The sequence below is a fragment of the Patagioenas fasciata genome, chromosome 15 (assembly GCF_037038585.1).
Source record: "Patagioenas fasciata isolate bPatFas1 chromosome 15, bPatFas1.hap1, whole genome shotgun sequence".
NCBI classification, from domain to species: domain Eukaryota; kingdom Metazoa; phylum Chordata; class Aves; order Columbiformes; family Columbidae; genus Patagioenas; species Patagioenas fasciata.
The window spans coordinates 8,775,352-8,797,951 of record NC_092534.1 but is presented as its reverse complement, the minus strand read 5'-3'; the positions used below and the strand labels follow the sequence as shown (position 1 = coordinate 8,797,951).

At 54.4% G+C, this 22,600-nt stretch overlaps 1 protein-coding gene across 2 annotated transcripts in view; it reads left to right on the top strand.

The window, feature by feature from the left end:
* ABCA3 (ATP binding cassette subfamily A member 3) overlaps positions 1-22,600 on the top strand; it is a 31,336-nt gene that overhangs the window by 1,283 nt on the left and 7,453 nt on the right. For both annotated transcript variants that reach the window (XM_065851188.2, XM_071815276.1), the window contains exons 2-22: positions 3,554-3,655; positions 7,362-7,626; positions 8,180-8,307; positions 8,410-8,575; positions 9,907-10,166; positions 10,892-11,008; positions 11,566-11,686; positions 12,259-12,432; positions 13,096-13,277; positions 14,467-14,613; positions 14,965-15,094; positions 15,901-16,055; positions 16,470-16,625; positions 16,958-17,168; positions 17,467-17,617; positions 18,827-18,925; positions 19,123-19,315; positions 20,195-20,498; positions 20,822-21,095; positions 21,685-21,889; positions 22,375-22,594. In XM_065851188.2, coding sequence (XP_065707260.2) covers positions 3,602-3,655; positions 7,362-7,626; positions 8,180-8,307; positions 8,410-8,575; positions 9,907-10,166; positions 10,892-11,008; positions 11,566-11,686; positions 12,259-12,432; positions 13,096-13,277; positions 14,467-14,613; positions 14,965-15,094; positions 15,901-16,055; positions 16,470-16,625; positions 16,958-17,168; positions 17,467-17,617; positions 18,827-18,925; positions 19,123-19,315; positions 20,195-20,498; positions 20,822-21,095; positions 21,685-21,889; positions 22,375-22,594 — 3,712 coding nt within the window. In that variant the 5' untranslated portion in view covers positions 3,554-3,601. The remainder of the gene's footprint in view (positions 1-3,553; positions 3,656-7,361; positions 7,627-8,179; positions 8,308-8,409; positions 8,576-9,906; positions 10,167-10,891; positions 11,009-11,565; positions 11,687-12,258; positions 12,433-13,095; positions 13,278-14,466; positions 14,614-14,964; positions 15,095-15,900; positions 16,056-16,469; positions 16,626-16,957; positions 17,169-17,466; positions 17,618-18,826; positions 18,926-19,122; positions 19,316-20,194; positions 20,499-20,821; positions 21,096-21,684; positions 21,890-22,374; positions 22,595-22,600) is intronic.

The following is a 22,600-nucleotide window of genomic DNA, read 5'->3' as shown; positions in this document are numbered from 1 at the left end:
CTCCAAACAGGACGCAGCCCCAGTGCTGTTTGTGTTTACTTCTATATTTTGAAGCTTGTAGTTCCTGTCTGGGGCAAAACTGTATCCTTAGGGGACTCAGTGGAGTGGTGGTTTTGCAGAGGGCTGCAAGGCTGCCTGTCCTGCGTGCTTGGTGCCACTGCTGGGTCAGCAGCCCCTCACACCCCGCTGGGCTTGCAGCCTCCTAGAAAGTTTTATTGCTATGTTTGCACAAGCTCTCCTGCGGTAGGTGCAGGTTTTATGGTCTGGCTGTGTTGTGACTCTTGCATCTCTGTGAACAGCGAGAGAGGGAGGAAAAAGCCAGCGGTGAGAGCTGTGTGCCTCCAGACACCCACAGCTGGTCTGGCAGCCGTTGGCCCTGGTTGCTTTTTGCAGGACCTAGCCGCAGGAGACGGGACTTCCCAGTCGTGCAGGCGTCGGAAATCACTCGCTCTTCCTGAAAACGCTGGCCAAAGAAAATTCCTTCCCCCTGCCCTGCGTGCTCATGTTTTTAGCTGCCAGCATGGGCAGTATGGAGAGCAGAGAGGCGCTTCCTGCTCCGGCAGCAGCATGCAAAGCACCTGGGTGCTGACAGCCCTCTCTGGGGACATGATGCCACCACGCCAGGCACCATATGGTCTCCAGCATGGCCACAGAGATGGATGCACCTGGCAGGGTCTGCAACTCATCTTCTAGGGATCACACAGTGCCTTTGCAAGTCGTTGGGCATAAACGCTGATTTTATTAAAAAGAAGGCAATGTGTGCCATCTCCAGGCCTAGTTTCTATGGGAACGGGACATCAGAAGAGCAGAAATGCAGCGAGTGCTCTAAAATAACTGCCAGCCGCTGGGAGCACGTGGCCTTTGCTCGGCTTGCCCAGCCTTTTCTGCTGAGACGGCGGCTGAGGGCGGCCGGCTCCCGGCGACGTGGAAATGGGTCAGGAGGTGGGATGCTGTGGCCTTGATCCCTGCCGATCCTCAGCCTGTCCTCGTCTAAATCCACTGGCATCAGAGCTCCGGTCCAGGCTGGCAGCTGACGCGGCCAGCACGTTATCCGACACAGCTCTGCGCTGCACTTGGCGGGGCTGGAGGTGCTGGCCAGGTGGTGATGACCGGTCTGGCTTCCCCTTGCCTGGGCTGCGGCTGGGCAGGAGGGTCTCCTTCCTCACTGAGCTCCCTGGGGGTGGCCAGGATAAATCCACCGTCACGTATTTAGGAGACTCTTTCTTCCACCGTGGTCAGGCACGGAGAGTGGGTATTTCCAGTGAGGGGGAGAGGAACTGGGTTGTTCTCCCAGAAGCTGGTGGTGGTCGCCTCTCTCTTCCCCCAGATCTTTGTCTGTGCCTCTTGCTGAGGAAGTCGGTCTTATCTCGCAGCGTGTAGTGCTGAGGTCAGGCAGGAGAGCATCTCTGGAGGGACAACCGTTCTTTTCTGCCAAAGGTGGTCCTGGGCATGGGCAGGGGAGCAGATGGGGCCCCTGCCTGAGCTGCAGGTTGTGGACCAGGGTTGCAAAGCCCCATCTCAGAACTGATCCGGGGTGCGTCTTCCAAAAACATTTTCCCTTCTGGGTTGAAAAAAATCATCTCAGATGCCCAGAACCTGGAAAATCATTTTTGCTCTCAAATCTGGTAAGAATAGCTCTGTTGTAACTGAGCTTCTTCCTTCTCTGGTCTGGAGCAAAAGGTCCAGTACGGGTTTTCTTGGGACCCTTAAAAACTTGGAAAAAAATTTTTGGCAATAATGAAGTTTTCCAACTTAGTGTAGTGTTTGTGTTACCCAAGAGCTGCTTGACATTTTCTCAGTGACGTACCAGCCTGATGGCTGCTGTAAGACCCATGTGGGCGGTCGGGGGGTGTCCAGCTTGTGTTGAGGGTGCGGTGGGGCGAGCAACCAGGAGAGGTGAAGGAGCAGGAGGTGGGAGCGCTGAGAGGGCAGCAGCCTTCTGCAGCCTGACCTGTCAGGTTTGTCATCTTTAAAGTGAACAAAAAGTTTTATTCCCTTAATTTGCTGTTCCTTCCCCTCTCACTGCTTGGGAAGCTTTTTTGGCGTCTCTGACATCTCTTTTTGAGGCTGCAGGAGTGGACCTCTTCTGCTTTTTTTTCTTGTGTCACTGGCCAGAGCAGAACACTCAGACACTGATGTCACTTGTTGTTACACGACTCCAACTTCTGTTGGATGGTGTGGCAAGAAGCAGGTGGTTTTTTTGCTCTTGAGTTATGGGTTGGGAAGATATGCGCCAAGCCAGGAGGACTGAAGGATTTAGTTGTGTAAGTTAGGTTGGGTAGATGGATGCTTATTGCTTTGTCTGCAGACCTACGTGGTTTTTAGCTTGCTCTCACTGCAGCTGAGTTGCTCCCAGCTGTCGGTGCTCTGCTCACGATGTGCATTTACCAGTCACCGGTCTGGGAGTGAAGGTCGGGCAGGCTGCAGCACCCCAGCCTCTCTGCTGAGGTTGATGGGTGTCAGCTGGATCCAGGGAGCCAGTACTGCCCTGACCGGGGCTGGAAAAAGTGCTGTCAAGCATCTCCCAGAGCATTGCTGGTAGGTGATGTGTCCGTCCTTGTCTCTGCAGCGGCTTTTGGTGCTGCCATGGTCTGGAGCACACGCTGTCGGAGATGAACCCAGCAGCTGTCTGCTCCGAGAGGGTGCGGTGGGGCTGGTGGGTGCTGCTGCAGCCCGGGTTGGCCCCGTTGCTGTGGGAAGAGGGGGTTTGTCATGCTCGGGGGCTGCGGGCTGCTCGGTTGGGACCTGTCCTGTGTCCGGCAGTGTGGGCGAGCGGCTCTGCCTGTGTCAGGGCTGCCCCTTCTCTGTGCCGTGCTGCTGGGTGACACACTGCAAGCGTGCGATCGCAGCCCATCTCCTGGTGGGACAGCAACGCTTCCTCAGGAAATGCCGCTGCAAATGGAGAATAAAACAACTTGGAGGTTTGGCAGATGCTTCCCAAGAGCAGGAAGACGTGGGTGTATCGTCCTCAAGTGTATCGTCCTCAAGTGTATCATCCTCGAGTGCTGACCTTCCCTTCCACTTCCCTGCCCTTTTCTGATCCTTGCCTCTCCAAGCACAGCTTGTGCTGGGAAAACACCGCCCAACATTGCAAAACCAACCTTTTGCATTGCAGGAGGTGGAGGCACAACTTGAAATTTTTACCAGTCCCAAAATAATGGGCTGCAAGGTATTTGGTGGCCTTCCTCGGGCCAGTGTTTGTGGTTCTGTAACTCGGTGTCCCCACTGCTTAAGGAAAGCGGTTCCCTGCCTGCTGCTGGTGAAGGATCCCTGGTGCTCCTGGGATGGGTTTCAAAACAGCAACCTCCTTCTCTTGGAGCTCAGGTCATGCCAGTGACCAGGGAGGGGTTGTGCTAGAAATCATGAGCTCTGGCACTTATGGGTCAGTAATGAACATTGGAGAGGGAGCACAACCATTATTTCCCCTGTTTGGGGCTGAGCCAGCTGTTGCAACATCAGGCTGGAAGCAGAGAGCTGCCCTTGATTGCTGATGGGTGGGATGTGAGTGCTGCCCTCCTGCCACCGGTGTTCAGGGCTCTCTTCTCTCTTCCAGGGTCCTGCGGAGCGGTGGCGGTGGCAGCGGTCCCCTTCTGATGGGAGGATGGTTGTTCTCAGGCAATTTGGGCTGCTGCTGTGGAAGAACTACATCCTGCAGGTAGGCTGGTACTGTGCTCTCACAGGGCTGCCTCTGTCACCGCTACACGTGGAGACAGCGGAGCTTGCCCAGGGTCTTGATTCTCCAGCAAACCTTCACCAGGGACCCAGGGCGTCTCCTGGAGAAAAACAGATCTGTTTGCCTGTGTGGTGTCGTCCTGCTTTTGTGCCGAGGAGAGACAGGCTGTGTGCTGCGATGTCTCTGTCTCCTCATGTGCGGGCTGTACCGTTCACCTCCTCTGCAGTCCAGCCGGGAGTCCAGCTCCCCGTTCTCGTGGGGCAGGATAATCCACGTACTCTCCTGTGCGACAATGGGTTTCTTGAGCTGTCTTGTTATTTGGCCTCCTCTGGAGGTGCCAATTGCTGCACAGCTCCTGTAAACCCACCAGGACGCAGATTTTTTTTTTCCTCTAATACTTTCTACAGCCCTTAGAAACAGCTTTTGGGGGTCTTAAAAAAAATTAAACCACCATTGTCCTGGCATCTGCTCCCAGTCCAACTCCACTGCATGGCAGCTTGGCTGATGAGGAGGGATTTTGGGATCTCAGGGCCTCCTTGGCCTGCGGACCCACAGCGTCTCACCTGCTGCTGCAGCACCTTTCAGCAGCTCTGGGCAGAAGCTGCAGCTCCGCTGGGACGCAGAGCCAGCCCTGGCAGGGCACAGCAGAAGAGGAGGGAGCAGAGATCACCACAGCCTGGCTTTACGCTTTCAGTTACCCTTCTGCAGATCAGCGCGATGTTGCTTTAAAAATAAACAAAAGGAAGAGGGAAGGGCTGGCTGGGCTGCCTGCCCTGTGCCTTCCGGCAGGGCAGGGAGCAGGGAGCAGGCAGCAGGGCTCAGATGTGACCCAAGAGACCAGCAGCAGGTCTGACTGGCAGTCAGGGGCGTGCTCTGTGGGTGTGCGTGGTGACCAGCCCTGTGAATCCCCCCTTGCACACCCCAGACACGTGTAGGACAATCCCCCATCCCCTCTGCAGGGGAATAGCATCTTCTGGGTGCACACTGGGGCTGAGGCGTCTCTTATTGTGTTTTCTGAGGCCACAAGCTGAGCTGGATCTCCCATGCCAGAATACGACCTGGAGTCTTTGCTCCCCTCTGCCGAAAAAATGTGCTCCCAATGAACGTGCAGAGCTCCCAAGCCATCATCACCCTGGTGTGAAGATGGATGCTGGGAAACGTGGCTTGCTCAAAGCTGGGGCACCCCTGGCCAAGCAGAGGTGGTGATTATGAATGAGTATCCCTGTCATCTCTAGAATACAGCAGCTTAAATGACTTCTGCAGCAGCAAAAGCCTGCGCTGGTGTATCTGTATTAACCTACGAGTTCAGGGAGCCAGGCAGCTGTTCTGGAGACAGCTCAGGAGACTGAGAGGGGGTTAATACGATAGTAAATCAGCGGGAGGCAGCTGGTCCGCCAGAGCTGCATTATAAAACCATCAGACATCTGCAACGTTCGCCTTTATGAGCGTGGCCTTTGGAAAGGCTCCTTGTTCCCTGGCTGCTCAGAGCCACTGCCGGGGCGGCTGCAGCAGCGGGTGGGGATGGCAGCTCTTCCCCGCTGAAGCCCAGGGAGGGGTTTTCGGCTTTGGGCTCTGAGCGCTGTGGTGATGGGGGGAGCAGCTGTGTGGCCATAAACCCCTGTGCCCCCTCCTGAAAAACCAGCTGAGGGCCAGTTCATCCCAGCTGCTGCAGGGTGGGCTGTCCCCTTCCCGGGAGGTCTGGGCTGGTCTGTGCTCAGGGCTGTTCCTGCCTCACCAGAGACCCTGCCCACTTTAATGTGCTTCCCCCACAGTCGCCATTTGGAAAAATAAAACCTTTTTCCACTCTGCAGAGTGACAGGAGGTATAACTCTGTGGTCAGCACATCTCACTGCTCAGTGTTTGTAGAGCTGGAGAAGCTTTTGTGGCAGCCAAGGTGCTCAGTGCAGGCAGGTGAGGAGCCCTGACATGGGCTGAGCCACGTCCTGCCTGCAGCATCCTCACCCCGTACAGGTGCCTGGCATCTGCAGGCTAGTTTTGCACAGCACTGCAGCCTGTCACTGTGCCCCACTGGGATCCAGACTGTGGGGCCAGGCTGGAGGTGGTTTAACAACACTGAGTGTGCAGAGACATCAGGGAGGGGCTGAGCCATTGCCTAAAAAACAACTACTGAGACAGCAAAGTTGTGAGAATGAACCTCTTGGTGCTCCTCTTGCCTGGTGTTGCTCCTCTTTCAGCCCAGCAGAGGGGACGGTGGAAAACCCTCCATGTCTTGTAAAGCCCATCTCATCCAGAGCCTTCAGAGAGGTTGATGCTGCTGCTTCTGCTCTGGATTCATGCTCCAAGTGAACTGCCATGAATCCCTGCACCCAGAGCTGCTACCGGGGACGTCTCCTTAGCTGTCACTGCAATGATGAAGGTCTGGTGTGCTGTGCTGTGCTTGCTCCTGGGCTGTGATGGGCTCGGGTGAAGGCAGCTCGGTTTCCAGGAAGAAATGAGGTGGCTGGATCCAGATATCAGCTCTCTTACCAGACCTGCGTGGCTGCTGCCGCTGCACTGGTGTGCCCAGCTGAGCGCCAGACCCTGCCTTCCTCTCCCAGTGCTCACCGCTCCCCTCCCTGCAAGCCAGCATGACCTCTGCAGTGATTTTATGAGCATAAATCCATCGGTCAGCAGTGTGTCCCAGCTTCTGCCATAAAACAGATCAGGGGGTTGTGCTGCGGCAACGTGGGTGTATGTGGCACTGGTTGGTACCACTGTTGCCCCTGCCCCTCCGGTCAGAAGTGATGCCAGTTCTGCTCAAATGAGCAGAATTTTAAATGCTAATTAACCTGGCTTGGATGTTAATTAACCTGGGTTGGTGGTGGGTATCAGTAGGAAGTTTGCAGGAGAGGTGGCCCTGGGGGAAACTGTGGGAGGGTCATGCTCTGGCCTGGCTGCCCGAGTGCGTTCACTGGACTTGAGCTCATTTTCCAGTTGTTTGATTAAAAATAAAATTGTGCTCAATTAAAAATAAGAAGTGAGCCTCCATGTTTAGTGCAGGCAGGCCTTGGGGTGAAGACTGAGCTGTGGGTACGTTCTCCATGCTGTGTGAGGACGCTGGTGCCTGTGGCCAGCGGCTCTGCTGGGTTCCAGCCTGGACTGGGATACAGAGCCCGTGTCCCACTGCCTGCAGCCACAGAAGTCCAGCCGGAAAAGCTTCACTGACTTGCTTGTCCCAGCCTTTCATTTAGTTACCATATTTTTAGCTCCCAGCCCCATTAGGGTTTCTCTGCTTTGGCAAAAGCTGTTCTCTTCGCTCTCCTGGCTGCAGCTGGTCCCCAGGGCACAGGTTCCTTTCGCAGGAGGGACATGGTGCGGCTGACCGCAGGAGGGCTGTAGGCAAGCCCCGAGTGCTGCCTGCTCCTGGCAGGGCACAGGGAAGGGGCAAATGGCCAGCTCAGCTCATTGAAACCCGGCAGTGTGGTGGGGAAGGCTCTACAGGAGGGCAGTTTGAGATGGAGTGGTGGTTAGGGGAGGGGACACCTTGGCCGGAAGCTTCTGAAGGATGTGGGAGCCAGTGAACCAGTGCAATGTCATTCCTGGGCTCTGGAAAAACCCAGGATGTGAAATCTTGGGAAATACAAGAACATCTCTGCTCCATGGTGTTCGCATGCCTTGAACCTTGTTACTGCATTTGATCTACCTTCAGTGTTTACGTTGGTTTTTTTTACCTTTATCTTTCCTGCAGAAGCGGCAGATTTTGGTGACAGTCATTGAAATCTGCCTGCCGCTGCTCTTCGCCGCCATCCTGATAGCGCTGCGGCACCGGGTGCACTCCGTCAGCCACCCCAACGCCACCATCTACCCCCCCCAGTCTGTGGATGACCTGCCCAGCTTCTTCTACCGCCGGCACCCCAGCAACCCCTGGGAGCTGGCGTACGTCCCCTCCAACAGCAGCGCCGTCAGGAACATCGCCGAGGCGGTGGAGAGAGCTTTACCCATCAGCATCAGAGGTAAGCGGGGGCCGGGGACAACGGCTTCCACCCCAGAAATTGGTATGAATTTTTACTCTGATAAATCCTGATGCTCTGTTGCAAGGATGCATCATTTTCAGCAGAACTTCGAGGCAATGGTTTTATTTTTGTTTCACTAAAACTTCAGGATTTTGTTTTGATTTTTGGTTGTGTTTCGTTGAATTTTCCATCTAGAAAAATATTGCACTAAAATAGTTAAAGAACGTGGCTGTCACTTCTCTGAGACAAAGTATTTTTGAAAATGTGGTTGCACAGAAAATTTTAGTGCTTCATGTTCCAAACTGAAGATACTGTTAGGATTTTCTCTGAAAGGAGAAGCTGCTGACTCTTGCTCTCAAGGAGGAGGAATTGTCTGGGTACCTTGCGATGAGTACAGCAGCATCCCATGTAAATCCCCCATGTCTGACAGCGGCAGCTGCTGCGCATCCCTCGTATCCAGGACTGAAATGATGTTTTTGGTGATGGCTGAGCACCAGCCCGTCATGAGCTTCTGTGCTCTGTGCCTGCATCTCCATCTTTCCCCACTCCGCAGCTCAGGGCTTTGCCTCAGAGAGGGACTTTGAGGAGTATGTCAAGTCAGACAACCGCTCGGGGAGCGTGCTGGCCGCCGTCATCTTCAAGCACCACTTCCCGCAGAGCACATCCCCGCTGCCCCTCCAGGTGAGCGGAGCTGGGGGGACGGGGACGCGATGGGAGCGGCATCCTCCATCCCTCTGCCATGCCCACATCGCTCCGTTCTGTCCCCCCGTGTGCTGCTGCCAGGTTGACTACAAGCTGCGCTTCAAGTACAGCCCGAGGAACGCGCCGCGGAGCGAGCAGACGGGTCTGAACCCCAACCTGGACCGGGACTGGCACACCAGTTACCTCTTCCCGCTCTTCCAGCTGCCTGGGCCCCGCGAGGCCAAATTTGCCGATGGAGGGACACCAGGTGAGGGCCGCCTCTGCCGCGGGCTGTTTCTTGGCCAAAGAGATGGGATGACAGGGGTTACTGAGGCTCTGAGTTTTTAAATAAATCGAGTTTAACTTATTGTTTTAATGAAATTAAGTTAATTCAATTAATTAGTTTAATTTTATTTAAAGACTTTAAACAAATATCCCATGACCTTTTGGGCATTGTTGGCCTCTGGGTGCATCAGCTGAGAGCAGTTGGGTATGAACAGGTTTCACTTACATTAATTTTTAAAATTTCATTTTCTTTCTCTCTTTTTAAATGTGTTCTTAATGGAAAATTTATTTCAGGGTCCAAACTGCTCAGTGTTTGTCATGCTGCTTAAATACTTTAAAAGTAAATAGAGCACTTTTGTGGTTTGAGCACAGGTTTTTAAGGAAAGCCAAACCGCTGATGGAGTAGGAGACAGTGGGGACATTGCCAAAGCTGGCAGTGGTTTAGGACTTGATTTTTTTGGAGCTGCTTCTGCAGTTGCAAAGGGGATATCTTCCTCGGTTGGGTTTCTCCTTCCATTGTTCAATAGCGATGTCAAGGAAAGGACTGAGGGAACGAGAAAGTGGGCGAACAGGTTTTGCTCACACAATGTAAATAAACCCAAGCCTGAGAGGACAATATCTGCTGGTTCAGACGTTCTGCAGGACGGGGTGACCAGGAGCCCAGATCAATTCCCTCATTACAGTGTTTGTTTAGTAAATTAGTTAATAAAAAACATTGTCCGTGATCTCATATTCTTAGTTTTTTCCTTCTCTGTTTAGATCATTTTAAGCAACTGACTTTCAAAATACTTCTTTGGGGCTTTCTAAGCAAAATTTGAGTTTCCGTTCAAGTAACATGTGGCAGAAATCCCACATAAATATAGACTAGTTGAAAAAAAAAATCTTTCACTGTTTTCTGATGCACAAAAATAATAGGATCTGTTCTTCTTCAGCAAAACCTACATAGTAACCCCTATTTTCTTGTTTTAAAAGCTCAGCGACATTAAAGGTGGTGAATGATGGTGGAGAATCTCCCCGCTTATAAAAATAAAGCTGTGATTGCAGAAAGGCAACCGCAGTTTAAATTGAGTTTTCCTGCCGGCTGCTTTTAAATTATGATTATGAGAGATTTAAATTGCTGTGATGGAAAGCCTTCCCAAGTCCAAGTGTGTCCATAGTGACATTTATTTTGCTTTTCTTAGGAGCTCTATTTTTTGTTTGCCATTTGTCTTCCCAAGCAATCCCTCCCACAAAGGCCATTCTTCTCCTTCTCCCAACACCTCCCTCCAAGACCCGGACCCATCTCTATTCCCCAGTGTCGTTTTTGCTGCGCAGGCTATATCCGAGAAGGTTTCCTGGCGGTGCAGCACGCGGTGGACAGAGCCATCATGCAGTACCACGCCAACGCCAGCTCCACCGGCCTGCTGGAGAACATCACGGTGGTGGTGCAGCGCTTCCCCTACCCTGCCTACGTCAACGACCTCTTCCTCCTCGCCATCCAGAACCAGCTGCCCCTGCTGCTCATGCTCAGCTTCACCTACACCTCACTCAACATCGTCCGTGCTGTTGTACATGAGAAGGAGAAGAAGCTGAAGGTAACATGAGCAGGGGGACGTCTGGGTGTTCCCCATCCTCTGCAGTGTTTCCCAATGGATGCTACATTTAAATTAGGAACAAAATCTCCGTGGGGTTTGGAGCCAGCGAGCAGGAGGTGGGGATGGCAGCAGATTAGCAAGCCCCAGGGAGGAATGTCGCTAATCCTGCTACCAGGACACAGCTTGGCTCTCCTTGCCGTGTGGCCAAGGCTGCTGGGCTGAAGGACCGATGTTCACGTGTGCTTGGAGAGGGGACAACACTTGTGGATTTCCGAGTTTTGTAGATTCAAGAGTTCAGTGTGTGGGAAGCAAGATTTTTATCTTCTGAATGCAGAAACTCGTGTGTCTGTGTTGTGGGGCAGCTGGAGCTCGGCTGATGTGGTTGCGACATCAGGGCTGAGTGTGCCAGGCCGGGCTTCCCCCAGCTGGGGGATTGTCTTGTCCTCTACCCTGTGACCGTGGTGGCCCTTCTGATCTGAGATGCTGTGGCTTTGGGTTCAGCTCAGCTCTTTGTGGAGATGTTCTCCTGTGGCGTTGGCAGCCCCTGTCCAGGGAGGTGGGGGACACCATGGGAAGCTGAAGGCTGCACAACACCGCTTTGGTGGCACCTGGGGCTGCCTCCCCTACCTCTAGGGTTGCAGGGCAAAGCCACCACCACCACCTCCCTGACCAGGGCCTTCACCTCACCCTGGCCAAGCCTGGGTGACAGCCTGACCTCCCCGCAGGAGTACATGCGCATGATGGGCCTCAGCAACTGGTTGCACTGGAGCGCCTGGTTCCTCATGTTCTTCCTCTTCCTCCTGGTGTCCGTGTTTTTCGTCACCGTGCTCTTCTGTGTCAAGGTGAGTGTCTTTTCCCAGGCCACTGTTCTGCAGGCCAGAAGCCAGGGGTGACAAGGCTCTTCTGCCATGGGCTGGATGGTTCTGGTATCTCAGGACTCCTCCACCTGTGTAACAGAAACTGGAGTTGGCCTTTTCCAGAGCTGGGTGGGGAGACCTGCCCCCCCTGCAGCCTTTCACATAAGGGGTGACCTCCCGAGGAGGGGGCTGAGGGGTGGGAGCCCCACAGGCACCAGGGTGGCCCCAGCAGTCCCATGCAGAGCAGGAGCACCCTGCTCCTGGAGCCCTGCCTGCCCTTGGAGAGACTCAAGCTCTCTGCTTATACCCACACCACGAGAAGCAGGAGGTGGTGTCCTGGATGCTGAGCAAGGTGTCCCCTGCATCGCAGATGGGCAACCCATATTTCTTTCCTCTGGAGGGGTTTAGGAGGGCCCGGGTGTTCTCGCCTACCTCTCAGTTTGTCTTTAACCCATGAAGAACATCAGGTCTTGGCTACCCACACGTGCCTGCAGCCATGGCCAGTTTTGCCAGACCTGGCCATAATCAGGTTTTCTTGGTAGGTGAGCGAACAGGGAGCGGTGCTCACAAACAGCGACCCCACGCTGGTGTTCACCTTCCTTGCCATCTTCTCCATCTCCTCCATCTCCTTCAACTTCATGGTGAGCACCTTCTTCTCAAGAGGTGAGTCCTTCCATGCGTTGCCGACCCGCAGGCTGGGTGGTTGAACCATGCACACAGGTGGTTCATTACGGGTCTCATGATGTAAAACCTTTGATTAATTTTGGCTGGGAGGCAGCTCTGGAGGTCATCAGTCCATTCTGCTCAAAGCAGGGCCAGCTCCAGAGTTAGGCGAGGTTGCACAGGGCTCCATGTTGGATAATTTGCTTTGACATGCAGAGGGGGGGACCTTTCTTCCCTTTTTTGGCTACATTTTCCCCATGGTATGTGGGAAGGGATGTGTGTGCTGTTGCTTCCCAAACCAGACCAGCTCATGTGCATCATCTGGCTGTCTTGTCCCCAGGGCACTCTGTCCTGGGATGGGCAGGGTGCTTCTGCAGCTGCCCTCCGCATGGCTGGGTCCCAGCGCTGCTCCTGCTGTGCCATGGGACATGGGCACGTCCTTGTCCTGTCCCTCTGTAACCACACTTGGTGCAAAAGGCTTGAATCTCTAGGGGTGGAAAGCTGGTGAGAAATATTAGGTAGTGTCACCATATTATTGATATTTTTCCTCCTGCTTTTCTCTGTGCTGGCAGCAAACGTCGCGGCTGCTGCTGGCGGCTTCCTCTACTTTTTCTCCTACATCCCTTACTTCTTCATCTCGCCCCGCTACGACCTGATGTCCCACAGCCAGAAGCTGGCATCCTGCCTCATCTCCAACGTGGCCATGGCCATGGGAGCACAGCTCATAGGCATGTTCGAAGGAAAAGGTGAGCCAGTGTCTCCTGTGCCTCAGGAGAGGAGCCAGGCTTTTTTTGTGGTGTGTATGTTGGGAGTGGCTTGAATGTGGCGTGAAGGGTGGAAAGAAGCCAGGGAGAAATGCTTTCCTGCTCCTAACCAGAGTAGGAGGGTTAATTGGATTTTGCTCCCGCAGGTCATATCAGCGCCAGGGCTCTGCCCCTCTGAACCCATGCCCCTGGCAGTCTGGGCTGTGCAAAATGCCATTATTGCTTCAATTACAAAGCAAACTCTGTTCTGAGGGATGGGAACCCATTGCATTTCCTCCTTCCCAATATATGTTTTCAATTTCTATGTTAATAAGAATTTGCTGTTAGTTCCAGCAGTGTCCACGCTTTTGAAAAGTGGTGGCACTAAAAGGATGGCTGGAGAACAGTTTGCTTCTTCCCAGCGTTGCAGCTGGATGTGACAGAAGAAGCGTGATGGGGTGCGAAGCCTTAAGATGTCAGTGCATGTTCTGCTGCATCTTTTCTTTCCTTGAAAGGGGGACTGTAGAGCCATGCATGTGCTCCTCCTTACCAAGCAGTGCGTTAGAACAGGGGATGCTATCTGACAGTCTTGGAGAAGACTTTGTCTTTCTGGAGGATGCAGGAGGGCTCTCGACAGAGGTAAGCAGTGCCCTGTGTGCATTGCAGGGACTGGCATTCAGTGGAGGGACCTCATGAAGCCTGTCAGTGTGGACGACAACTTCACCTTAGCCCAAGTGCTGGGGATGCTGCTTCTGGACTCGGTGCTCTACGGCGTGGTGGCCTGGTATGTGGAGGCTGTCTTCCCTGGGGAATATGGCGTGCCTCAGCCCTGGTACTTCTTCTTGACGGTGAGCACTGTTTACACACCCTTTCCAGTGAGCTTGACGGGTATCTTTCAGGGATGGTCCCTGCTTCTGTGCTATGCAGTTGACTAGACCTATGTACAAGGGTGGCACCATCTACCCTCCAAAATCAAGTCTGCAGCATGTCCTCAGTAAAGGCTAATGCAGCTGTATTTTTTTACTGAATACGAAGGTCTCATTGGCCTTAAGTCTTTGTCCTGACACGTGCTGGCATGCAGCGCGGTGTTAAGTGTCTCTGTGCCCAAGCAAAGGCATTGGAGAGAAGCCCCAGGTGTGAGCAACCAGATCCGGTCATTTGAAACTCCCTGAGTGATCTGGGCGGTCTGTGTCCCACTGCCAGCCCTCACATGCTGGTGCCAGGGGACGGTGACGACTGTCACCCTGTCAGCTGAGCTGCCCTCGCTCTGCCAAGTCAAATGCCTGACATCACCTTCAGTGGCTATAGCTGCGGTGGTTACTGCTGAGAATTTTTGAACCACAGCAACATGATCAATTTTGATCATGTGAACGTATCCCTTGTTATTTGAGTGGAAGGTTTCTCCTCCTCCCGTTGAAATTCCTTATCTCAGCATTATTTCACTCCAGCATCCCACTCCCTCTTGCAGCTAGACCAGAGTAGCAAAGATTCAGGTGTCTGCCAAACACCACAGTGGGATGCTGATTTTGGATCCAGGAGTTGTTAAATTGCTATTTCCACAGGGATCTGAAGTCCTGAACACTTATTTTTGTTCCTGGAGAGCCAGGTCAAAAAAAGGGCTGTAATTGCTGCAGCTGGAGCCCAGACTTTTTTATTTAGTGTATGTCAAGGTTTTTAGAGGGCATGATCACCCATTGCATGGGCTTTTCCGGACAGGGTGTTTCTGCCTGAGCAGTTGTGCTTCTTATCAAAGTGCTGACCCTTTCCATGGGACTGAAGATGGGGAAAAGCTGCCTGTGTAATCATGGGCAATCCTGCTGTAAGGGAAAGCCAGGGGAAGGCAGCAGGGCGGGAGGAGCAGCTTCATCCTCTGTCTGACCTGCCTACCGAAGATGTGCTGGGTGGCAATTCCCAGGCCGAAGAGAGTGGTCATGGAGATCCCTGGGAGGCAACTGCATGGAGGAGGAGGGTGGACTGGGGAGAGGAGATGGTCTCTACCTGTGCGTGAGTTTCTCCCTCTCTTCCTTCTTCCATCAGCCCTCATACTGGTGCGGGCGCCCCAGGACTATCGTGGGAAAAGAGAAGGAAGAGGAGGAGGACCCTGAGAAAGCCCTGAAGAGCCAATACATTGAGGAAGAACCTGCCGACCTCGTGTCGGGAATCAAAATAAAGCACCTTTCCAAGGTATTGACTGCCCAGCACAGCATGAACACATCATAATGTTGTTTTTGTAAAAAGCACTGCCTGCGGGTGGCTTCCTTATCATTTCACTGCCCTCCTTGCCTGGGGCTCTGTTGCTTGGCTGCAGTAAGGCAGGTACGGCTTTTCCCCAGAGCTGGCCGCTTTTTGTTGTGAGCTAAATTGTTAGGTACTTGCAGGTGCAATGACATCTATATTTAACCTAAATTAGACCTGTTGTCTAATGCCAAAATCACTTGAACATCACAGGCTTTGACTGCTGGTTGGAACAGAGAGGGCAGGTCTGAGAGCACTTGCCTTGAGTGCAGCATTGACTTGTTAACGTGATCTCTGCAGGTCTTCAAAGTGGGAAACAAGATGAAAGAGGCAGTCAAGGACCTAACAGTGAACATGTACGAAGGGCAGATCACCGTCCTGCTGGGACACAACGGTGCTGGGAAGACCACCACTTTGTCCATACTCACAGGTAGGACCTGTGTCCCACTGTGAGGCTGGCACAAGGCAGGGAAGAGCTGATGGCTTGACTTGCAAAGAGGACTTGAACCCCATCTCCAAGCTTGTGAAGGGGTTTTTCTTCTTCTCTGGAGTACCTTTGGTTCATTGAGCTGTTGGCCAAGGATGCTGGGGTATTGAGAGGCCCATTGCCACCTGGGGAAACAGAGGGAGCATGGGGGTCCCTGCCCAGCACTCCATGAGAGTGGGATCAGCCAGCGGGGGAAATGACAGCCAGTCTGTGTGTTAGAGAGCCCTAAGAAGGGAAATGACCTGCTATAAGATGAGACTTTGCAGGCTTTGTCATGATAAGGCACGGAGTGCACGGGCCAAGAACTGGTCGTCTTCATTCCTGGGCTGCTGAGCTCCAGGCAGCCTGTTTTGGCATGGTGGACAGACTTAAGTGACCTTTGATGGTCCTTTCTTCCCCTTTACCTGACATTCTGTGCTGCTCCTGCCGCCCAGGGTGCTCACAGGACCTTCTGGGGAGATCTGCCCTGGCCTCGCCCTGACCTCTGCCAGGGTTGTCTGCCCCCATTGCTGCCTGCCCACTGCAGCAGCACTGCCAGGTCTACCTCCTGCCTCTGGATGCCATGCAGCCCACCCTGCAGGCTGGAGGAGAAAGCTGTCATGCCCCAGCTTGAACAAGAGACCATCTTGCTCAAATTTTGGCAGAAAGCTGGGGTGGGGGATGCGTGGCAGGACCCCCACGTTTGGCTCTTTGCCCCCTGGGGTTATCCTCAGCCCTGAGCTGAGGTCACTGTGTCTCACTCCTCCCAGGTCTGCACTCGCCGACGAGTGGGCAGGCGTATATCAACGGCTACGAGATCTCCCAGGACATGGTCCTGATCCGCCGCAGCCTGGGCCTGTGTCCCCAGCACGACGTTCTCTTCGACAACATGACGGTGGAAGAACACCTCCACTTCTATGCAGGGGTGAGTAGGGTGCTTGTGGGGAGCATCTCCAGGCCCCCGGGAGCCAGCTCTGGGGAAGGCACCCCTGCAGCTACCCTGTGGCTTCCTGGAGGCTGGGAAAGCTTGGTGAGATCCATTGATCAGAACAGCCCTTTCCTCCTCTTTCTGCCTCATCTGCATGCAGGAACTCCCTGCTTGGCTGATGGAAGAGTGGAGGGTTTTGGGCAGCGTGGCTCTGTGGAGACCCCCATGCCAGCTGTGCCAGTTCCTTTGGGGTTGGGCAGGAGTCTGTCTCCGCGTTTCCCCACTTCCCTGCCTGGGTGTGGAGGAGGGAGCATGGTGGGGTTTAGCAGCCAGTTGCTGATGTGATGGGAAGGGTTGTTGCCAGAGACACCGCTGCAGTGAGCCTTACCCTCCCTTTGCCCTGTCTGGCAGCTGAAGGGGTACCCACCATCCAAGTGCCCTGAGGAGATCAACCACATCCTGAGGATCCTCAACCTGGAGGACAAGCGCCACTCCCTGACCAAGGCGCTTTCTGGCGGCATGAAGCGCAAGCTCTCCATTGGCATCGCCCTCATTGGGGACTCCAAGGCAAGTGTCTTTGGTGGGGCTCACCTCGAGCCTTTCTCCCTGGGGCCTATGTAGGCCCTTCTGGTAGCACTGAGGTTGTCTCTCACCTGTGGTGAGCCGGTGGGAGACGCAGGGACAGTGAGGAGGGGGCAGGAGAACCCCCACAAAAAGGGACAACTCTGACGTCCACCCTTGAGGCTGCAGTGCAGCTCTGCTGCCTGGTAGCTGCTCACCCAAGCATGACTATCGCGTGTATGTTGGGAGGTCAAGGCTCTTTCTGGGTCTTGGGGTTGCCATGTCCTGTGCTGCTGTGCCCAACCTCTCTTTGACCAGCACCCGTCTCCTGTGTGCAGGTGGTGATGCTGGATGAGCCGACGTCGGGGATGGACCCAGCCTCTCGCAGGGCCACATGGGACCTCCTGCAGCAGCAGAGGAGCAACCGCACCATCCTGCTGACCACCCACTTCATGGATGAGGCTGACCTGCTGGGGGACCGCATCGCTATCATGGCCAAGGGCGAGCTGCAGTGCTGTGGCTCCTCGCTCTTCCTCAAGCGTAAATACGGTAAGGGAGGAGCAAGCAAGCCATGCTCAATGTCTTCTCCTTGCCAGGGAGGAGCAGGAGGGGGATACAGGACAGGGAGGAGGACCCACTGCTCCTTGTCTGGTGGCTGCTTGCTCCCGATTGTGCTCTTCTGCCTCTTCTGAGACCCATCCACACACTTGCTCCTGCATTGTGTCCATAGCCCAGGCAAAGCCATCAATACTCTGCGGTGCCTCAGCATCCCTCTCTGCTCCATCACCCCGGGGCCAGGCTGGGCTGTGATTTACCCTCCTCTCACTTCTCTTGTGGCTCTGCCCAGGGGCAGGATATCACATGGTGATGGTGAAGGAGCCCTACTGCAACCTCGGGGAGATCTCCCGCCTCATCTGTCAGTACGTGCCCAACGCCACCATGGAGAGCAATGCCGGGGCAGAACTGTCATTCATCCTGCCCAAGGAGAGCACACACAGGTAACGGCATTGTCCCCTGCATTCCTTCCCTGAGTGAGTCCCTTTGGCTGCACATGCTGGGACACACGCTGTTGTCACGGGCTTGCTGGAAAGGGGAGCTGCTCCCTGCAGGAGGAGGCACGATGCATCACTGATCTTGGAAAACTGAGTTCCTCTTTTCAGCACCGTCCTCCCCTGTGTCTGCTGGCACACTGCTCTCCTGCCCCTGTCCCCACCATGTCATTGCCCATTCAGCAACTGCCTGGGACAGCGTTGGTTGCTGGTGACGGCTGCGCTGTGGAGGGTGGCACAAACAAAGCTGGTTGGTTTGGCTCTGAAATTAAATACTTCGAATCCTGGGTTCAGTTTTGGGACCCTCACGACAAGGAAGACCTTGAAGTGCTGGAGCGAGTTCAGAGAAGGGCAATGGAGCTGGTGAAGGGTCTGGAGCACAAGTGTGATGAGGAACGGCTGAGGAACCTGGGGCTGTTTAGCCTGGAGAAAAGGAGGCTGAGGGGAGACCCTATCCCTGTGTACAGCTACCTGAAAGGAGGTTGTAACGAGGTGGGAATTGGTCTTTACTCCCAAGTAACAAGCGATAGGATGAGAAGAAATGGCCTGAAGTTGCAGCAGGGGCAGTTTAGTTTAGACAATAGGAAAAATTTCTTCCCAGAAGAGGCTGTCAGGCATTGGCACAGGCTGCCCAGGGAAGTGGTGGAGTCACCATCTCTGGAGGGGTTTAACAGATGTGTAGATGAAGTTCTTAGGGACGTGGTTTAGTATTGGACTTGGCAGTGTTGGGTTAATGGTTGGACTCCATGATCTTAAAGGTCTTTTCCAACCTAGATGATTCTGTGATTCTGTATGGATCACTGAGGCTGCCTGTGGTAAGGAAGTGCAGAAGATGGAGCCCAAACGCTGGTCTCCTGGGGAGAGTGGGTTGCTGAGCACTGCAGGCAGCTCCAGCGCTGGCTGCAGGACTGATGCCCAAGGGGGCCTTAACCTCTGAGTGTCCCCTCTCATCCTCTCCTTGACTGTGGCTGTGCTGAAATCCAAGGCCTGGGGACCCAGGGTAGTGCGCTGCACAGCTTTGCCTGCCATCCATTAAATGCAGGAAGCACCATCTTCCTGGTGCCCCCAAACAGAAGGTTGCTCTGCCGGGTGGGTCTGACCATTGGTGCCAGGAGAAGGGCTGAGCAGCAGCATCTGATGCTTTGCTTCTCCATTCAGGTTTGAGGCGCTGTTCATGGAGCTGGAGCAGAAGCGGGAAGAGCTGGGCATCGCCAGCTATGGCGCCTCGGTCACCACCATGGAGGAAGTCTTCCTGAGGTAAGCAGAGGGAGCTGGCCCCGTTGGGGTGTCATTTGATGGTGACCCACCCCCCTGTGCTTCAGCGACGGTGGCGTCCTCCGCAGCTCCTCTGGGGCATGTGTTGGGTTTTGTCTCTTGGATTTGGCTTCCCCAGTTCACAACAGCTTGATCCTACCTGGCATCAAGTTCCATCACCTGCTTTCCCTCTGGTGCAGGGTTGGAAAGCTGGTGGACTCCAGCATGGATATCCAGGCCATCCAGCTACCTGCTCTCCAGTATCAGCATGAGAGACGCTCCAACGATTGGGCCATGGATGACTCCAGCAGCCTGAGTGGCATGACAGACATGACGGACGACAGTGGGGCACTCATTACGGAGGACTGCTCCAGCATCAAGCTCAACACCGGGGTGAGTGCTGGGACTGTCAGGGCATGGGAAGGCATGTGAAGGGGTTTTTGGAGCAGGGTTACCAGGTGGAACCTCCCCTATGGCTGGTCTCATTGCATGTGGCTTGGAAGATCGAAACTGGAAGGTCAAATTGGAATCTGCATCGTTAGGGCAAATTATTTTTAGGATTATTGGGGTTGATCACTGCTATCCTCTTCATGTTAATCTTGAGGTCTACAGAGGTGCTCTTGAAGGTCTCCCAGGTGATCTAAAGTAGTTTTCACCTCTACTTGCTACGTCACTTGGGATTTCCAGCAGGGAGGTGAGGAAAACCATCTTACTTCCCTTGTTAGGATTGTGTTTCAGATCCCTGGCAGCCCTTCAAGGCCTGCTGCCTGTGCGCCTATGATAAATTTCCCTGTGCTTCTCAAGGACATGTCTCAAAGGCAGAAGGGGAGAAAGATGTTTATGGGTTTAAAAAGCAAAGAAGGCGCTTGCAGGGCCCAGGGTGGGAGCGCCCAGGTGTCTCAGCCCGATGGCTTTGGCAGGCAGCCGTGCTGCAGTAATCCCGTTTGTGAACTTCAAATGCTGAGAGTTGGAGGAAAGCAAAGGTCATGGCTGAAGCTGCTTTTAACACCTGAGATCCCATAGTGACTGCATCCTGTTGGGAAGCTGTGGAGTCCAGTGGGCTGACCTGCTGTGCTGAAGTCAAGCAGCTGCTCTGCTAATCCCTGGACAGGCTTGGCTGGAGAGCAGGCTCTGCCGCCAGCTCCTGGGCTACCTGCAGGATGGGGAGGTAGTTTTGGGGTCATTCCCCACATCAGGTGTGTGAGGTGAAATGGCTGGGGGCACTGTGTGCAGCTGGCAGGGCTGGTGTTGACCTGATTTCTCCCCTCCCAGTTCTACCTGTGCTGCCAGCAGTTCTACGCCATGTTCATGAAGCGAGCCATGTACAGCTGGCGCAACTGGAAGATGGTGGCGGCGCAGTTCCTCGTGCCTCTGATCTTCACTGCCTTTGCCCTCATCGTGGCCAAGACCTTCCCAGGACCCCGAGACTCCTCCCTGCTGAGGCTGACACTGGAGCCCTATGGCCAGACCATCGTGCCTTTCTCCATCTCAGCCGCCTCGAGTCTGTCGCAGAGGTTGGCAGAGCAGTACGTGGAGCTGCTGGACACCCAGCATCAGTCACCGCTGGAGGTGCTCGGTGAGGGTTCATGGAGCACCTGTGGGGTGTGCAGGAGCCATGGGCATCTCCTGCCAGGGCACTTGGTGTGGGTGGCTCGGGTCCCAGCTGCAGCATGCCTGACGTATCCCCTTGTATCATCTCCTGCACGGGAGGGTCCCACAGTTGGCAGGACCCCTCCACACCCAAGCAGAGCTGCGTTCTCCATAACCCTGCATTTGTGGCCATCATCGGGGCTAGGGTGGGCCACCAGGGCTGGCACTGCTTAGGGTCTTTTCCAGCTGGCCTCAGTTTGCTCTCATGTGCTGGAGCCTGCTCGTAACAGCCATGGTGGTGTTTGACAGGTGGCCTGGAGGACTACCTCATCTCAAGAGCCTCTGAGGAAGGGGGAGCCTTCAATGAGCACTACATTGCAGCCGCCTCTTTTGAAGGAGCCGGGAACCGCACGGTGGTCACTGCGCTCTTCAACAACCAGGCATATCACTCCCCCGCCACGGCCCTTATGCTGGCCGACAACGCTGTCTTCAGGGTACTGGCAGGTCCCAACGCCTCCATCACAGTCACCAACTACCCTCAGCCCCGCAACATCACTGAGAAGGCCAAAGACCAGCTCATGGAGTATGTCTGATGGCACAGCGCTTGCTTTCCTACCAGGGCTTGTGACTTCTATGGGTGCGGATGGGCTTGGTTATTCTTGATCTGTGGAGGAGCTGCTCAGACCCAAACATAGCTGTGATTGTACTCAGGAGGTCAGGAGAGCAGAGCTGTGTGTACATGACTTACTTGCCTGAGCCTGGCAGCCACGTCACCCCATGCACATATCTCAGTGGTTGGGTATTCCCTTCTAGATACTGGTTGGGGTTGGTTTTCACCAAGTGCTCAGGGCAGAGAGGGCTGTATGGCTGCATGCTTCACTAAATCCTGCGTCCAGGGTCTCTGAACCTCACGTGTACCAGAGGGGACATGTGTGGGGCCTCACAAAGGAAGGGCAGAGGTTTGTGGTGAGCTAGGAGTGCTGTGCGTGGGAGATGCTTATCTTACAGAGATGTGCTTTTACTGTGGGGTGTTTCTTCTGCATTCTGGCTTGCTGGATGAGTGTAGCCTCCACAAGAAGCATGGTGTGGGTGTGCTGTCTCTGTGTAGCCTCAGCATTGGTCTGTCAAGCTGTCCCTGTCCTGACCTGCCCCAATGCTCTCTCTCCTCGCAGAGGCCAGACCGGGTTTGCCATTGCCATCAACTTGCTGTACGGCATGGCCTCGCTCGCCAGCACCTTCGCTCTGCTGCTGGTCAGCGAGAGAGCCATCAAAGCCAAGCACGTCCAGTTCGTCAGCGGTGTCTACGTGGTCAACTTCTGGCTTTCCGCCCTGCTCTGGGACATCATCAACTTCCTCATCCCTTGTGCTCTGATGCTGGTGAGTCACTCCTGACACCCCAGTACTCTCCTGTCTGTCCCTTGGGTGCAAGCTATGGGTGCTGCTCCTCTGGGGGAGCTGTGGCACGTGTGGGTGCAGGGAAAAGGATGAAGCCAATGGCAGCATCTCAGTTAATAGAAAGGACCAGCAAGAAAGCTGTCCCTTGGTCCTACTGGGAGCTGGGCCATGGCCAACCAGCTGGGTCAGTTGGCTGCAGCCTCTGGCACCTGAACACTGGGTGTGGGCACTAGAAAATCTCAAATACATGGGAGCATGGAGAGGAATTCCTCAGATCTACCCTTCTGCATCCCAGTCTGCAAAAAGAGAGCTTCCCTGGGGGACAGGCAGAGGTAGGAACCGTCTATAAGGGGTTATTATCCAGGTCAGAGTGATGCTGCCATTACCTTGCTGCCTGGGCCATTGAGATAAGGTGTCATCACTTGCAGTCAAGACAAACGTGTTCTCCTCGCATTGGTGTGCCACAGGTGATATTCCAAGCCTTTGACGTGCAAGCCTTCACCCAAGACAGCCACCTGGTTGATGTGATGCTGATCTTCCTCCTTTATGGCTGGGCCATCATTCCCCTCATGTACCTCCTCAGCTTCTTGTTCTCGGTGGCAGCCACAGCCTACACACGTCTCACCATCTTCAACATCCTCTCAGGCACGGCCACCTTCCTCGCAGTCACCATCATGAGCATCCCAGGTGGGT